The 18,397-nt window shown below is 40.7% G+C and overlaps 1 protein-coding gene across 1 annotated transcript in view; it reads left to right on the top strand.

Moving 5' to 3' along the window:
* TRAPPC9 (trafficking protein particle complex subunit 9) overlaps nucleotides 1-18,397 on the top strand; it is a 352,653-nt gene that overhangs the window by 60,671 nt on the left and 273,585 nt on the right. Inside the window, exons 15-17 of the mRNA XM_063131169.1 lie at nucleotides 4,067-4,230; nucleotides 7,213-7,365; nucleotides 13,312-13,436. Coding sequence (XP_062987239.1) covers nucleotides 4,067-4,230; nucleotides 7,213-7,365; nucleotides 13,312-13,436 — 442 coding nt within the window. The remainder of the gene's footprint in view (nucleotides 1-4,066; nucleotides 4,231-7,212; nucleotides 7,366-13,311; nucleotides 13,437-18,397) is intronic.

Below are 18,397 nucleotides of genomic sequence, written 5' to 3'. Positions count from 1 at the left end.
CCTCAACCTCGGCAGCAACAACAACAGCTGCAGAGGAAGAGGCCTTACCAGGGCAGATACCAACATGACAAGAGGCAACCCGACTTCAGCAAGAAACAGCGGGTTTGACTCCTTAGCTCCAGATCCACTCCCTTTTGCGAACCGCTTAGCACCCCAGTACCATCAATGGGAGTCAATTACAACAGACTCCTGGGTGCTCACTATCATCAACTCGGGCTATGCCATCGAGCTCGATGCCCTCCCTCCTTTTTCCGGCGTGAAAGTAACGACTCCATCCCCTCCTCTGCTGCTCGAGGTACAGACCTTACTATCGAAGGGAGCCATCTCTCCCGTACCTGCAGAGGAACTCAATCAGGGATTTTTCTCTCGTTACTTCACGGTCCCGAAGAAAGATGGAGGTCTTCGACCGATCATGGACTTAAGACAACTGAACAAGTTCATCACCCCGAGGAAGTTCCGTATGACAACGGTTACTTCAATTCTGCAGCTTCTACAGAAAGGAGTTTGGTTTGCAGTGGTGGATCTGAAGGATGCGTACTTCCACATTTCCATCAGGAAGTCGCATCAAGCTTACCTTCGGTTTTCGATCGGAGCGTCCCAGTACCAGTTCACCGTTCTTCCGTTCGGATTGGCCACGGCGCCGAGGGTCTTCACGAAGGTTATGGCGGTGGTATGCGCCCACCTAAGGCAGAAAGGCATTTACGTGTATCCGTACCTGGACGATTGGCTTCTCGTAGCGGACAGCAGCGAGGCGCTCCAGTCGGATATACTAACCACCCTCAACCTGTTGGACTCGTTGGGGCTGTGGGTCAACCACGAAAAGTCCATTTTGACTCCACAGCAGAGATTGGACTTCATAGGGGTAACTCTATCCTCTCGAGACGGGAGGGCATACTTACCGTCAACCAGGGCGAACACCTTACAGCAGTTAGCCATCGATACCGAGAGCCGCCGAAAGGTTTCGGCATGGACAATTCAGAGACTGTTAGGATTGATGGCAGCTACTACGGCAGTCATCAGATTTGCAAGACTCAGAATGAGGATCTTGCAGGCCTGGTTTTTGAGGACTTTCGATCTCAGGCACAATGCTCGACGGACTTACCTTTTGATACCGAAGCAAGTGAGGGCATCTCTGAGATGGTGGTTCTCGATGTCGACTCTTCTCGAAGGCGTTCCATTCCAACAAGACGCGCCTTCGGTAACGATCACGACGGATGCATCTTTAGAAGGATGGGGAGCCCATTGCAGCTCTTTAACCTCTCAGGGTCGTTGGCCTCGATCACAGAGGGAGCATCACATCAACCATCTCGAACTACTGGCAGTAGAAAATGCAGTGAAAGCATTTGCACAGATGATCGAGGGCCGAAATGTCTTGATCGCAACGGACAATACTACAGTGGTGGCATATATCAACAGACAAGGTGGAACAAGATCACACCCCCTGAACCGTTCTGCACTCAGAATATGGAACTGGTGCATAAAGAGAAGGACTTACCTGACTGCGATCCATGTAGCCGGCAAGGAAAACGTCGTTGCGGACTCTCTCAGCAGGTCTTTCCATGTCGACCACGAGTGGGAGCTCGATGTCGAAGTGCGGGAGAGCCTTTTTCGGTACTGGGGCCGTCCTGTTGTCGATGTCTTCGCTACCGAAGACAACGCAATTTGTGCCAAGTATTGCAGCAGGGCAGGAAGAGGAGAGCAATCTTTAGGAGACGCTTTCACCAGGACTTGGAGAGGAAATCTCCTGTACATGTTTCCTCCCTTCCCACTATTGACAAGGGTGATAGCCAAGATCCAGATGGACAACTCCAATTGCATCCTCATCACTCCGTGGTGGCCTCGTCAGACGTGGTTCGCTCACGCCCTTCGGCTATCGAGAGGGGATTACATCAGGCTCCCGTCGACACCGAAGCTACTGTCTCGACACCAGGGCAGGGTTCGACACGCAGATCTGTCGACCCTCAAGATGACTGCATGGAGGATAACAACCACTCCTCCTCTGGAACTAGAACTTTGACTGTGGACCACATTATATTGGCAGCACTAAAGCCTTCCACAAGGAAAACTTATGCAGCAAAGTGGCAAAGATTTCGGAACTTTGCTTCAGGACAAGATCAAACACCAGAATCTTGCCACTTATCTTTCATCCTCAATTATTTATTGACACTCTTCCAGCAGGGACTTAAGCTCGCATCCATCAGGGTTCACCTTGCTGCGATTACATCTTTTCATCAAGGTATAGATGGGTTTACACCTTTTACCCATCCAACAACGAAGAAATTTCTAAGAGGTCTGAAGAACACGATACCGACTGTGAAAAGTATCGTGCCGCCTTGGAGCCTGTCAGTTGTGCTGCAAGCACTGACACGCAAGCCCTTTGAGCCCATGGCGTCGACAGACCTTAGGCTTCTAACTTTAAAGACTGTCTTTTTAGTAGCCATCACATCGGCAAGACGTGCAAGTGAGCTCAAAGCTCTTAGGATAGATGTCCCGTACACTATCTTTCATAAGGATAAGGTTGTGCTACGCACAGACCCAGCCTTCCTACCTAAGGTAGTGTCTACTTTTCATCTGTCCCAGCATATTACTTTACCTGCTTTCTTTCCTAATCCAACTACACCTCTTGAGTCTTCTTTGCATACTCTCGATGTAAGAAGGGCTCTTGCTTTTTACAAAGACAGAACAGAGACTTTAAGGAAAACAAAGCAATTGTTTATTTGTTATGGGGAGCCTTCTAAGGGACTCCCTGTCTCCTGCCAACGACTGTCACGTTGGATAGTGGAGACAATTGAATTGACCTACTCTATTTCTAAAATAGAGTTAGTGAAACCTGTGACGGCTCATTCCACCAGGGCTGTTTCAACTTCGGTGGCTTTCACCAGAGGTGTTCCCTTGGCAGACGTCTGTAGAGCCGCAACGTGGTCCACTCCATCCACGTTTGTCAAGCACTACAGTTTGGACACCCGTGCGAGGCAGGACTGTTCATTTGGGAGGACAGTGCTTTCAGAAATCTTCAGATGATGCACCAACCCACCTCCAAAGGTATGTCAGCTTGCTACTCGCCCATATGTGTGATGCATAGAGACCACGAAGAAGAAATGCAGGTTGCTTACCTGTAACTGTAGTTCTTCGAGTGGTCATCTATGCATTCACACAACCCACCCACCATCCCCACTTGGTGGTGTGAGACTTATAAATGACACAGTGTTTTTGTGGAATGTACTTTACTTTATTTACACTCATGTTTATGGGGGCACAATGTCGGACTCCTGTAAACTGAGGTAAGGGCGGGAACCCCATGGACATGCGCGGTAGCATGGGGGGAGGGGTTCCCGCCAAAAACGTTCCACTCAGCTATAGTAGGTTCCGGTCTGGTCTCTGCGCAGGCGCAAAGCCCATATGTGTGAATGCATAGATGACCACTCGAAGAACTACAGTTACAGGTAAGCAACCTGCATTTTTCTTTGTTTCTTTGAGGATTTTTTTCATATTCCCTAAAGAAACAAAGAGGTCAGTAAAGCCAGAATTTTATCCTAAAAAGTAAGTCTGAGGATTAATATTTTATCAGCTACCAATGGCAAAAGCTGCTTCCATTTTCTCTTTCTTTAGCTTGCATTGCAAGTAGAATTGTAGATACTAAAAGTCACCAAGTCCAGATTCTACTTTGGAATCCAAAGTAAATTCTCCACAATCATCACCCCCTACCTACAGATTAGTATGTGAAGTCCAGATCTTCAAATACTTCAAGTAATGAACAGGAGTAAGCAAAGTGAGTCGGTATAGTTTAATGGTTAATGCCAAATTGGGAACACATGGGTTCAAATGTGCACTTAGTCATGGCACTCACTTTGTGACCTTGTATTTATTACCCTCTCTCAGCCTAATGTAACTCACAGGGTGCTTGTAAGGAGAAAATGGGGGTGGGTTGGGAGAAAGAGATACCCAGCTGTAGACTCTTTGGATAAAAAAAATATGAATAAATGCAACAAAAATACCTAACATATCTTTGAAAAATACTGGAAAGGTTGCATACTTTATTCACTTGCATTTTCACATCATTTTAAAGGTCTGCTCACACACTGCAGCCTTCCTCAGGAGATGAAATCAGCACCAGTGTGTCTGTCCAGCTGTACAACGGAGAGACCCAGCAACTCATCATTAAACTAGAAAATATTGGAACTGAGCCTTTGGAGAAACTGGAAGTCACATCAAAAATGGTCAACACAAAAGGTGGGTTGTTGTTGTTTGATATTGTTTTTACCATGCCTAAAATTTTCTAAGTGCTGTAGAAAGATTAAATATCAAAACAGTCCCTGTCCACCAGCTCACGGTCTAATAAACACTGTACCATACAAAACAAAAAGGGGGTTGGGAGGGAACTGGAAAACAAAACAATTCAGACAATTCATAAGTTCCTTAATACAATAAGATTTTTTTTAAAGTGCTCATGATTGATGAACACTCTGGGGGAGTCGTGTTATAAATGCTGAGGGCCCAAATCATAGATGTTGTTGTTCCAGTTGCTGTTTTATGCAGGTTCCATGTTGAACCCCACCCCGCCTGCTGAAATGTGTTTCCTTGCAATCTGGTGGAATGGTTCACATTCTACTTGTAATGCATAAAGACTAATACACAAAGTGTGATATGAAACAGAGAAGGATGTTTTTGTGTGTCTGTCACAGAGAATGAACAAGTAAAAAACCACCTACAAGGCATTATAGGTAAAGTTATCACTTTTGGGCATAAGCTTCTGACAATATCCCCATTGGCTTCTTCAATGCTCTTTGTCATGTTCCGTTCCTAAGTAGCTACCTCACTTACTATTGGTGAAAAGGCCTGAAAATATTTCTTCATCTTAAAAAAACAACAACGTAACATTGGCTTCTGAAAAAAAGATGGTATTTATATTTATGTGTTTCTATCTTAAAGGAACTTTGACTGGAATGGAAACATGTCTATAATTGCATTTCTGATAATAAGGGCAATATTTGGCAGTACTGCAGTAATGAATAATGCATCTCTGGCTGGGTCTTGTCTACTGTGCAAGTTTATATTTTTTTTAAATGTATATTTGAATAATTTAGTTACTTCAAATTACTTGTACAAGCAGCTATTTCAGCAACTTCAAAAAGACTCTGGTCCTTTATAATAACTCCTTGCACATGCATGCAAAGTCTGATAATTTCTTAGTTACACCTAGCACCGATGCATGTTACAAATATTTAGAATGTGGGTGGGAGATGCCATTTTTAATGTTCACCGATGCATGCTACGAATATTTAGAATTTACTTTGAGGAATATTCTCATTCATGTCATAAAATGTAATTCCTAAACATAATTTCGTAGGCATAGATCTTTTATATAAAAATATTAATCTTTTCCCCCCTTCATTTTTTGATGCTTGCCCTTGAAACCCACAAGCCTTGTTCTTGATTCCTTCTGCTTAGAGCAGACAATTATAAATGGTACCTGCCTGGGTCCTTAGTAATATTGGAGTCCTGTCTGTTTCTCCTCCCCCACCAATTGTTGCTGGTGATACTGAACATCAGTGGGAGGGATTACATACCGTATTTCTTTGATTGTAAGACGCCATCGATTGTAAGACACACACTAATTTCAGTTCCACCAACAGGAAAAAAAACCCTAATACACACCTGCGATTCTAAGACACACCCCATTTTTAGAGATGTTTATATGGGAAAAAAGTGTGTCTTAGAATCGAAGAAATAGGGTAGATCATCTGTTTTCTGCATAAGGAATGTTTATTTTGTTTTCTACTATATTACTATACTATATTCTACTATGGTAGTACTATACTATAATCATTTACATTTATTTGCTTTATTGTTTTAACCAAGGTTTTAATTTTTAATACTTTAATTTTTTTTTTTAATTCATGATTGTTAGCCACCGTGTTCTTCATTTTCTTTAGTGGAAAGTGGGTGTTCAAATTAAATCTGCAATATATATATATATACTATTGCCCCCAAATATAATGGAAAAGTGTGAATACAGTTCCTGAGTAATGTTCTTGGGTTATTCCTATGCCCTCACAAGCTTACTAATAATTGCTCCTGCTCATGTAGAAGCAACTGGTTCTTTTCTCTTATATGATCATACCCAATTCTACATGTAGTAAACTCTTAGGACTGATTTACTCATGCAGCGGAATGAGGTGTAGAATCCTGAGATGGAAGAGTCAATTGTGCTGTTTCAGAATGTGGGTGGGAGATGCCATTTTTAATGTTCATTGTGTAAATACTTTTGGCAAATAAAGTAGCTAGCTAACTAACTAGCACATCAGAGGTGCTGTTGTTGTTCTTTACTTGCAGAGAGATTCCATACACAGTACAGTCCATTTTACCACTGCAGGACTCTAATTTTGCCATTATCACCTTTTGCCATTTTCAAAAACAATTTTGCCATTATCAAAAACAATTACTTTGTTTTTTAAAGTTTGGTCATCTAACATGCATAGGATGAGCAAAATAAGGTTGTAGTCCTCCTCTAAGGCTATAATTTGTAGCTAAAAAAACCAAAAGCAGTCATTCTTATTACACCGTGTCCTAGTGGACTTACATTTTTGCAAACAAAACACCTGCAACTAAAGTACAGAAAACAAGTAATTCCTGTCAGATATAGTCTCTGGTAACTATGTGACATTCATAAGAACCCCACCCCCACAGCAAAACATAAACAAGATGATTATAAATGTATTTTCCCCCACACCTGTTCTATCTAAATAAGTTCTAAGTTTAAATAGACTTCTCACAGCTATTTGAGAATTATTACCAAATTTTCAGTATTTAGTGACTATCTATGATGCAATTAATTTAGATTGTATCCTAAATTTCTTGTATGGAAGTTTGATTCACTGTTACATTGAAGTCATATTTACAATACATTCTAAATAAAAGCATACATTTTATAATTATTTGTAATCTGATTTTAAAAATCCTTCATATAAGTTTATTTTTGGAGCTTATGGAAAAGTTTTCTTACTTTTTTTTCTGTAGCCACCTATTTCATTATTTTTTCATCCTTTTAGTACAGCTGTTAGAAACATTGAACAACGTTGGAAATGAATTCCATCCCCCCCAAGATCTCTGTAATTCAGGAGGAGCTGTATGGAATTGTTTTATGTGTTTGGTCTGAGCTTATTAATATTGTGTTTTTGTTTGCTCATAACCAGTATATACATTATTTTGCAGGAAAGCTGTTTGGTGATTTTCTGAGCTGGAATCTAGAAGACACGCTCACCCAGTTTCCTTTGAAACCAGGAAATATTGCTACATTTACTGTGTACATTAAAGTAAAGCTTGACTTCTCCTGTCAGGAAAACCTCCTGCAAGACCTTAATGATGGTGAGTTTTTGGTATGGATCATCTCTTAGTATGAAGTCCCGTGGCTTTATTTTGACAAGCATTCTCGTCTTGCTCAGCATGTAATAATCAAAGTTGAAGGGTAAAGCATCTCTATCAGGCAACCCCTTAGAGAAAAGTATCAACATGACTGTAATGGAGCCAGCAGCTAATGTAGTTGAGCTTACCTGTATCTTGAAAATAATCTCAGGACTGTGTCTCGATAGAGACAATGCTCACTAAGCTTCTCATGGGTGTGTAGTCTGGAATAGTTTCTTGCCACTTGTATCATCCATGTAGATATCTGAGTAAAATAAACAGGTGTAAAACTGTCATAAGGTCCATGCAAAACTTTCTTAGATAATAGAGGGGATTTCCAGCCTCAGGGTTCATATTACAGAGGCATAAGAAGAGTCATGCTGGATGAGACCAAGGCCTATCTGTAGGCAGGCTTGGAGACGTAAGTGTTTTGAACAATACAAAGGAATACTCTTAAAGAGAAAATGTTACAAAAAAAGGGGAAAAAGAAGCAGCAGAGCAGAATGTAGAAATCCTGATTTAAATGACTTAAGTCGTTATTTAAATCAGCAAGGAAAAAAGTCTAATTTAAATGACTTAAATCAGATTTCGTATTGATACTATTTTATATACTACCTAAATGGTGGTGCAAATCTGACCAACAGTAGAGCAATCCTAAACCCCTGAGGCAGCCACCTGAAACGAGTTAGGATGGGAGGTGCGGCTACGGTGACCCTATGGAAAGGAGGACAGGGCTCTTGAGTCTTTAACAGTTGTTTAGAAAAGGGAATTTCAGCAGGTGTCATTTCTGTGCACGTAGCACCTGGTGAAATTCCCTCTTCATCACAGCAGTTAAAGCTGCAGGAGCTAAACTAGAGTAACTAGATAAAAAAAAGAGGGCAGGGCTGATGAAGAGGGAATTTCACTCGGTGCTGCATGCATACAAATGACACCTGCTGCGATTCCCTTTTCTAAACAACTGTTAAAGATACAGGAGCCCTGTCCTCTTTTTCATATGGTCACCCTAGAGTTGCCCCCCTGAAGCCATGAATTGCACTCATGGTGAATCTATTGCTAGTGGTTTCCCTGCTAATGGTAAGCCCAGAAATGGGACAGGTCAGAGGTGGCATCTTAGTCCGCTGTGGCGGAAATGATTTAGTTTAAAGATTAACTGTAGGGCTGGCATGCTTATATTCTGATTATTTAATAGCAACCAATTCATCTGTAAAAGAATGTATGATTTAAATTAAAAAGATCATTGATTTTTTTTCATCATGCATAAAATACACACACACACTTATTCTGTTAGCTAAACCTCTTTTATTTATTTTTATTTTTTATTGATTTCATTTCATTTCTATATTGCCCAATAGTTGAAGCTCTCTTTCAGCATACAGTGGCGAGAAAACGTTTGTCACCTATTTCCAACCTAAAATGTTATTTGATCTTAATCTAACCCCATAATAAACCCCATGTCTCAATCATTTCAATGTCTGGCAAGGTGGATTCCAAACAGATATTTATTTAGTTATTGCATTTCTATACCGCCCAGTAGCCGAAGCTCTCTGGGTGGTTTACAAAATTAAGACAATTCTAAACAAAACAACCCATAATATAAAATACAGTATAAAAGCACAACCAAGATAACACATTTCTTTTTCTGTGTCAGCAAAAAAAAAACATACTTAAAAATCAATTAAAGATGCCCTTTTCACATATGAAGCTTCACTTGCTGTATCATTTTGAAGTAATTAGAAAATACTTTGATTACATTTAAGTTTGGATGAAGTTGAGTAATTGTAAAGAAAATTGTATAACTCAGTCGTGTGTGTGTGTTTATCTAGTTTACAGCAGACTTTAAGTATTTGATTTACAGTCTGCCCCATCTGAAGAGCTTTTGCAGTATAACAACGAGTTAAAACAATAAAACCCTTTAGTAATAATTAAAGCAACCTCGCCTGCCACGTTCCCTTAAAGTAATAATCATTGAGAACCAGCACACGATCTGGTTTGGCAACTTTAATTCATAACTAGGATAGTTTGTAGTTGTTCTTGTTGTTATTAAATTGAAAAGATGGCTTTGGGCACAGACATCATGGCTGTGCTATAGCATAGAGTACCAGTTTTAATATCAGCTTAATGTCACATGAGAAGTTAACTTCTAAATGTGTGCTGATGTGTTGCTTAAGAATAAATTTACTTGCATCCTCTTTTCTTGATACATAGCTTTTCTTGGTGGAAAGTTGTTGGTAAATGTATCCCCCGCCCCAACACCCACACAGTGCTTCTAAACATTTTGAGTTCAAACCCGTCCATCACAGGTACAGTACCCATATGAATAAGGGACACAGTGGAAGATAATAGACTTCTCGCCCCTCCCTCAGTCCCTTGATTGTCACCTGTGTATGCACCACAAAAAGCCATTAGAGGGGTTGGGAGGCCTGTGTGTGCCTCCTTTATCCACTATATCAATGAAGAACTTGGTGGTGTGCCTCTGCAGCCACACCTGAAGTGATGCCGGAATTGGGAAACAGGTCTTCCCTCTTGGCACTGCGCCAGTCGAGAATTGGAGAAGCACTCTTTATTTTATTTTCCCATTGGTCTTTAAAACAACACTGAATTTAGGAATCGCCCTCAATGTACAGAAATTGTACTTGTGTTTGCAGGAAATGTGATGAACCATAGCTAGAACCGTATTCTTTTTTATGGATTAAGGTGATACCTTGTGTAAGTTTTGATAGGTAGATTTGGTTTAGGTCTGGAAGGCTCTGGAAATGCAACAAATATGAAGCTGATGTTACATTTCCAAAATAAACTTAAGAAGTTACTCTTATTCAACAGCATACTCACTCATCTCAGTAAGAGAAGCAAATACAGGGGGAAAAAACATTTCCCAGAATGTAATCAAAAAGTGATATTGCACAGTATCTCATAAATGTGACAATTTTAATAATGCAAGAGAAGTACTGTGTACATAATTTAGAAGTTACAATAATGAGTTCCATTGGTTCACCACAATTTAATTCAGGCAAAAATAATGTTAAATTTGATTAAGGCCTAATGATAAAAGTCTAATGATTTCATATTTTAATTAACTCTTGCAGTATCAAATACATAATACTGTTTGTTTTCTAATTCATATTATCAATTATTTAATGTTAAGCAAATATTTTAAGGACTTTGCTGCAGTGAGTGTTTGCTGAAAAAAAGTCTTGCTTCTGCTATTATTGACCAACGCAATAAGAGGTAAGGGTGAAGGTGAACTGACACCTTCTTCATCAGAATATCAAGAAATGATTCAAGCTGACGTAGTGATATAAATCAGGATGCAAAATATTAAAGGTGCTTATATCTAGAACTTTGCCTGCCTTAGCCATAGCAAGTGACTGCCTGTCCTTACATAATTGAATATCATGCCTAGCCTTGGAGACTCCTCATCCGGAGGAGACTAGGTAGGCATCACATTGAAGGGGGAGAACCAGCTTTACTCCTGTGTGCTAATCATGTGCAGGACTGGATTGTTGGTGAGGAGCTATGGCTCAGCGGTACAGCTTATGTGTTGCATGCAGGAGGTCCTTGGTTCAAGCCCTGGGCCTGGGAAAACTGCCTGGGCTAGATGGACCAATGGTCTGAATCAATATAAAACTGCCAGTGTTGCAATGTATACATCTCCTCTGAAAGTACTCCGCCGCTAACATTTTTAAAAAATATATTTGGAAAGGGCTTTAGACCTACAAACAGAACCATGATTGTCTTGCCTTCTGGGGCATGAAGCGCTCCTAGGCTGACCTGGATGTGAATCGATTTGCTTTTTAAATAGCAAACAAAATAGAAAGTAATATTTATTTATTTATTACACTTATATCCCGCCTTTTTTCCTCCAATGAACCCAAGGCAGCGTCTCCATTTTATCCTCACAACAACAACCCTGTGAGGTAGGCTGGGCTGAGAGTCTGTGACTGGCCCAAAGTCACCCAGTGGGTTCATTTCTCAATCCAACAGGCTTCTAAAATGAGGAACTTCTCTGCAAGCCCCTCAGCCCCCAGTATCCCATCTCCTTCCCTTCTGTTTACTTCGACTTACAGCAACCTATTTTAGTTTATTATTTATTTAATTAAATACTTCATATGTTTGTAAGCTGCCTTTCTGGGCCAAGCCCACCCCAAGGTGACAACTCTAACAGGGAAAACAACAGTCATTTGCCAATCTTGAGTAAGATTTATTGCTTAGCACAGGGTGCACACAAAATACATGTGAAAGATCTGGAAGCCAGTTTATGTTTGTTTAATATGGCTCAAAGCCAAAATTAATGATAGAGAAAGCCTGTGGTAAAGAAAGGGAAGCTTTGTTATGAGAAATCAAAGAGCTATGCCTTGCCTTTGAAAAGGAGAGATTAGGTATGCTATACATATTTTTTGTCCTCAGGAGACATGAAATGTTGTATTTCTCAGAGCTGTTATGTAAGCTAGGTTGACCCTATGAAAAGGAGGGCAGGGCTCCTGTATCTTTAACAGTTATATTGAAAAGGGAAGTTCAGCAGGTGTCATTTGTATATATGGGGAACCTGGTGAAATTCCCTCTTCATCACAACAGTTAAAGCTGCAGGTGCCCTGCCCTCTTTTAAATCTGGTCACTCTAGTATAGCTCCTGCACCTTTAACTGTTGTGATGAAGAGGGAATTTCACCAGGTTCTCCATATATACAAATGACATCTGCTGAAATTCCCTTTTCTATGCAACTGTTAACGATACAGGAGCCCTGTCCTCCTTTTCATATGGTCGCCCTATGTAAGCTACTGTACATAATTTTGTTCCCCCCCCCCTTTGGTTTAACTACCAATCTCACTGGATGTGATAGCATTTGAAGAAAGTTGCAGTAATTCAGTTAATTCCAAACAAACTGTTGTTTGCAGCAGTTTCTGATAGTCCTTTTAATGATATAGCAGTAAGTAAAGGAAAAACTAAAAATGGTACATAGAATCATAGAATAGCAGAGTTGGAAGGGGCCTACAAGGCCATCGAGTCCAACCCCCTGCTCAATGCAGGAATCCACCCTAAAGCATCCACCCTTAAGCATCAGGACTTAATTTCAAATGGCAATCCCTTTATAATGTATGGACTTGGATGACAAATTGGAGATTATATGTGAATAATTTTAATGGCTTCTTTATGTAGCATAATTATGTGATCCTTTATGTTAACTGAGCATATTAATAAAACCTATGATTATAGCATATAATGGAGTATTCTGACAAGTCTTGATACTCTTTTATTGAAGACTGTTCACACTGGAAAAAATATGTGCATTGAATTTAGATTGAACATTGCATGCCTTGTTCAGATTGACTTTTAGCATTTATACTACTTTAAAAATCATCCCACGCACCACACCACACCCCCATTGTATCTGTATTGTCTTAAGAATATAAGGCCCATCCTGGATCAGACCAAGGGTCCATCTAGTCCAGCATCTAGTCCAACAAGGTGCTGACCAGGAACTCACAAGCAGGACACAAGTCCAACAGCACCCTCCCGCCCATGATCCCCAGCAACTGGTATATATAGGCTTACTGCCTCTGATACTGGAGATAGAAACACAGGCTTCAAAATTGGGAGCGAGCCTTGGGCTTGTGTGCTTCCTCCTGTGTTTGCACACTCAGAGTCTCTGGGTTCCAGACAAGCAAACTATTTGTGCTTGCCTTCCAAACTAAAGGTGCAACCCATGGTTTGATTTTTGTTTGTGATTCTTTGAGCACTTCTGCATGGTGATTATTGGGGCAGAAGCACTTCCAATGTATACTTGATCTCCATAGGCTACACACCTCATTTTCTCCTGCCTGATGTAATTTTCATCTTCATGTGGGATTCTGGAAAGTGCCTCAGAACTTGTAAGTGGGTTAAAATAACGTTGGCTTTCCTTTACACTTTGTAGATGGAATTAGCGTGAGTGGTCTTCCACTTTCCAGTCCTTTTCGACAAGTGATAAAACCACGAGTAGAGAATAAGCCTATAAATCCACCAGAAACCTCCAAAGTTGGCGACTTCAGTCACGTAAAGGTAAGTGAGGAGCTTCATGATAATTTATTTTGTAGCCTATGTTGAATGTTCTCACTGGAAGGTGTGTGTCTCTGTGTGCCTATTCGAGGCTGCTAAAACTGCAAGAACAAGAAAATCCTTGCATTTCTGGGCTGTCTTCTTGAGAGGAACTGGTTCCTATGTAAAGTATATTGTGCCTTAACAATGGTATGATGAAAAAGGACCCTGTAATAGCTGAATATAACACAATTATCAAGCCCAAAATGCTGATATGTATTAGTAAGGGATACTTTAACCCATTTTGCAAGGGTGACAAAAGCACCATGTTTGAGACTTGTATGATGGCTCAGCACAAGAACTTAGAATATGTGTGTCAGACAGACACCCACACCCACACCCACACACCCCTTATAATGGGCAAGCAGCCTGGGTGTTAGATTTGCACTGTTGGAATGAGAACACAAGGTCAAGTATGTAGGACTGGCAGTATAATTTTATCTCAAAGACAAAGGATTAGGCAGAAGGAAGATAAGCATATAGGGTTGATACACAGATTCAAGATTCAGATCTTCTTCAGACAGTACTTTTGGAGAGACATCTTAACTCTTTCAAGGTGCAATCCTGTGTGTGTTTAGACAGAAAAAAGTCCTACAACTTCCCCCATGGGTGGTTGAAGAATGCTGGGAAGTGTAGGACTGTTTTCTGTCTAAACATGCGTAGGTTTGTGTCCTAAGAGTCTTTGGCTGTTAGATAGCCTCCCTCTGACCCCCACCCCCTACACAATTAATGTAATCGGTTACTTCTTATTCCACACTTATTTAAATACGAGATCTCCTTGGCACCATAATAATTTCCTTTTCATTCTGTCAGTTCTAAAGCATAGAAGGATATTGTAAGAACTTAAACAATTGATGATGCACAATTTTGGTGAAAAAAATAGCAACTTTTTGAGTTAAAACGTTTTGAATTGACACATTAAGTATCTCAGTGTTTTACAAATGTTGATAATTCTGAATAATATGTAAACATCATCCCTTTCTCTCTCTTGCTTTTTTAAAAAAGCTTCTGGTAAAAATGTGTTGAATTTTTTTGTGAAACAACTATTTAACCCTATTGTTGCTGTGCGTCCTCTTTTATATGGATCTGCAACTAACGTGTATTCATGTATAATAAGCAAGGGATTTCACCAAAGTTATGGTGTACACATAGTCGATTTATGCACTATTCTCTTACGGATGGGGAATACCTACATCTAGAATGAAGAAATTAGTTCAAACACTCATTTGTAGTCCAAAATCATACAGATTTTTAGTGTTCGAGTTTTTTGTTCTCAAAACATACACACTCATACATTTATTACAGAAGAGAAAAATGACTTGATTCGTATACCCACCCCCTAGCACAGGTGCCGGTATACCAAATAAAATAAGCATAATTAGAAGAGAGAGAGAAAAATGAAGATTGAGGCAATTAGCATTTACCAAATAAGAAGGGGGGAAAGGAAAGGAAAGGAAAGGAACCTCTCATGCAAGCACTGAGTCATTACTGACTCTTGGAGGGACGCCAGCTTTCGCTGACATTTTCTTGGCAGGCCTTACAGCGGGGTGGTTTGCTGTTGCCTTCCCCGGCCATGATTACCTTTCCCCCAGCTAACTGGGTACTCATTTTACCGACCTCGGGAGGATGGAAGGCTGAGTCGACCTGAGCCGGCTGCCTGAAACCAGCTTCTGCTGGGATTGAACTCAGGCCGTGGGGAGAGTTTCAGCTGCAGAAACTGCTGCTTTACCGCTTTGCGCCACACGAGGCTCAAGAAGGGGGAAATAGCACAAAATAAGAAGAGCTATGCTAGATCAGACCAAAGGCCTATCTAGTCCAGTCTTCTGTTTGCATAGACACCCATGGTAAGCCCACAAGCAGGACATAGGTGCAAGAACCTATATTCCCCAGTAATTTGCATGGAGAGGCATATTGGTTCTGGTGCGGGAGGTAATATATAGATGATCTTGTCCTCCATGAGCAAGGGATTGAAAAGCTTGGCTGTTGGTGAAGACGGTGAGCTGCAGGTTTAGAAATGGATAGATTTAGGAGAAAAGGTGAAGAAATACAATAGGAGCAGCTATAGTTTTCCATTGCTGTTCCCACTCCTCCAGAACAACCAGACACTGGAGAGTTCCTTTCCTGTTTTCTCCCTGTATTTTCTTTTCTCCTCCCAGTCACTTCTTTGTCCTTTTCTCTGCCTTTATTCTTTTCTTCTTCCTCACAAATACTTTTGTTTTCTTAGGTAGGCCCACTTGATTTTGAGAACAGTGTACATAAAGAGCAAATGTCTGTTATAGCCAGGATGGTTCAGTTCTTGTTAAAAATTCATAATTCATTCGATGTATTTTGATGATGGGATTCCCAAATACATGAATTGATGGAATTGTCTGTTTTTAAAGCTTTAAATTAGCAAATACTTATAGTGCAGTCCTTGAACTCAGAATTTAGTTGTATCTTGGACCTGTTCACACAACACACTAAACCATGGTTCGTCTCCTAACCCTTTTGCAGCAAATGGTTAGTGAGCGTGTTTAAACCATGGTTATGTAGCCGCCATGGTTAGGAATGGCTCACACAACATGCTAAGTCATGTTCACATGACATGCTAAGCCATAACATTTAGCAAAAAATGCTTAACTACTGTGGCTTGGCGTGTTGTCTGAACAGGGTCATTGTCTTTCATACATTTTCCAGAACTCATCCCTTTTGTAACTTGTATTTTTGAAGATGAAAATGTAGTGGTGCTACCAGTTTTCAAATCAATTGGAAGAATTTGCAGTTGTAGATTATGTGTAAATGTGGCTATAATGCAGGCTTTTTGGGGAAAGCTAAAAGTGTAATTTGCTATTTAGGAAGGACCACAAAGCTTTTCTTTTCAGCCAGCTAATTGGAGGCAGCTAATTGGAAGGAAGACCGAAGACAGCTAATTGGAAGAAAGGAAGTTTTAGTCATTTATCACTGTACATATTTGCAAAGAATAGGTCAAGTGCTGGGATTCTTAGCAGAAGAAAATTGGGATGTAGAAGGTGACAGTTGCAATGGATTCTAAACTGTTTTTTAAAAGGGCATGCTGGAATGTACTCATTTCAGCCCATTGCTGGAAATAGGCAATAGTTACAACAGTTTTCATATTTGTTGTTTAAAGGAATAGCATGTTAAATAATATAAAATACATAAAACTGAATTAAATCATAATATACATTGTTTAAACATCCTAAAAAATCATTTTAAAAACGTCGAGAAAGATTGGATTGGACCCTGGGGCATCATTGCTGTGGGGAAAGTACAGGAAGAAATGCCTGGCAGATGCCTGGCCAAACCCAGCGAAGGAAATTTGCCTCCTTGTTACTGGAAAGGAAAGCTGTAGAACAAGGAGCTGGTTACCAGCCCCTCCAATGATGTGATGCACCTTGGAGGAGCCCAGAGCATCCCAGTCAGTGCTGACTGCCCTGCTCTTCTCTTCACATGGGAAAGGGAGTTGTTGTTGTTTATTCGTTCAGTCGCTTCCGACTCTTTGTGACTTCATGGACCAGCCCACGCCAGAGCTTTCTGTCGGCCGTCGCCACCCCTAGCTCCCCCAAGGTCGAGTCTGTCACCTCCAGAATATCATCCATCCATCTTGCCCTTGGTCGGCCCCTCTTCCTTTTGCCTTCCACTTTCCCTAGCATCAGCCTCTTCTCCAGGGTATGCTGTCTTCTCATTATGTAGCCAAAGTACTTCAGTTTTGCCTTTAATATCATTCCCTCAAGTGGAACAGCACTCCCTCCTTCCCAGTAGGAAAAGCTTCTGTGCTAAGACCGGGAGGAAGGCATGTGTGGGAGTAAAACTGCCCCTCTTATACCCTGAATGTGGGAATCTTGCGCAGCTCCTAAAGGCTGAATCGAGCTCTTCCCCTACTCCCTTACAAGTACACAAGATCGTAAGGCTAGCCCTAATGAAAATGGAGGGGTTGATTTTAAAGTAGGGAAAGGGGACAGCCTTATCCCAATGTCCTTTGTCCGAAGAGCAAGCTAAAGCTGTGGGAGGCACGTGGGAAGATGCTGGAGCAGTTTTGAATTCATGGGCTCCCGAGCTACCCAAGGATGGGAGAAGGAGGAGAGTTCTTGCTGCTTTCTCCAGCCACCTCACCCTGCATTGCATTTTCATCATGTAAATAATTCTGTCTCGTAAAATATTGATTTTTTTACTCTTAGCATTTAAAATTCCAACCAGTGCTGCCTCTTCCCTAGCCTGTTTTTTTCAGTTATATTGTTGTACTTCTATTTGTAGTGTAGTCACAGAGAAGAGAGGTCAGAGAATGTCACATTGCCTGTCTCTCGTGTGCCACAGATGTTCATTTTGAACTACATGAAGGGAAAAATTGAAATTCACCCAGTGCATGTGACAGAGTGCTTCTGAGGCCAAGTGTTCAAATGCAGCACTGTCAAGCTATTTTTAGAGTACTGCTATCCCTACAGTGCTGTTTAAAGATTCAGTTGAGGCTGCTAATAGGTGTATTTATATCCATTCTGTCAACCACCACAGCGTGAACACATTTACAGATGATAATTCTATTCGTAGAGACTGCACCATGGTTACCATTACCCTGACTGCTTAAATACATGCTGTACATCCATATACATTTCTCAGATACTTAGATACATATTAATGTGCACTCTTTGCATTGGCAGTAATATGTGGAAACAAATCAGATTGGGGATGAAAGTAACAACCCATCAACCAATCAAGACTGTGTTGCTCTTCAACCAGTTTTGCACAAAAATGTATCCAAACTACTTTAATTAGGATGCTTTAAATTATTTGTGGCCAGCTATGTACATTTTTATCCAAGACAGGGTTTGTTTGTTTGTTCAAGAAGCATTTTTACATATTAGTCCATCACTATTACTAGTAAATAGCTTTTTCAAAAGGCAGAAAATGAGCTGGGGGAGGCAGTCACCATA

Source organism: Elgaria multicarinata, chromosome 7 (assembly GCF_023053635.1).
Source record: "Elgaria multicarinata webbii isolate HBS135686 ecotype San Diego chromosome 7, rElgMul1.1.pri, whole genome shotgun sequence".
Classification (NCBI taxonomy): domain Eukaryota; kingdom Metazoa; phylum Chordata; class Lepidosauria; order Squamata; family Anguidae; genus Elgaria; species Elgaria multicarinata.
This window is presented reverse-complemented; position numbering and strand designations above follow the sequence as displayed.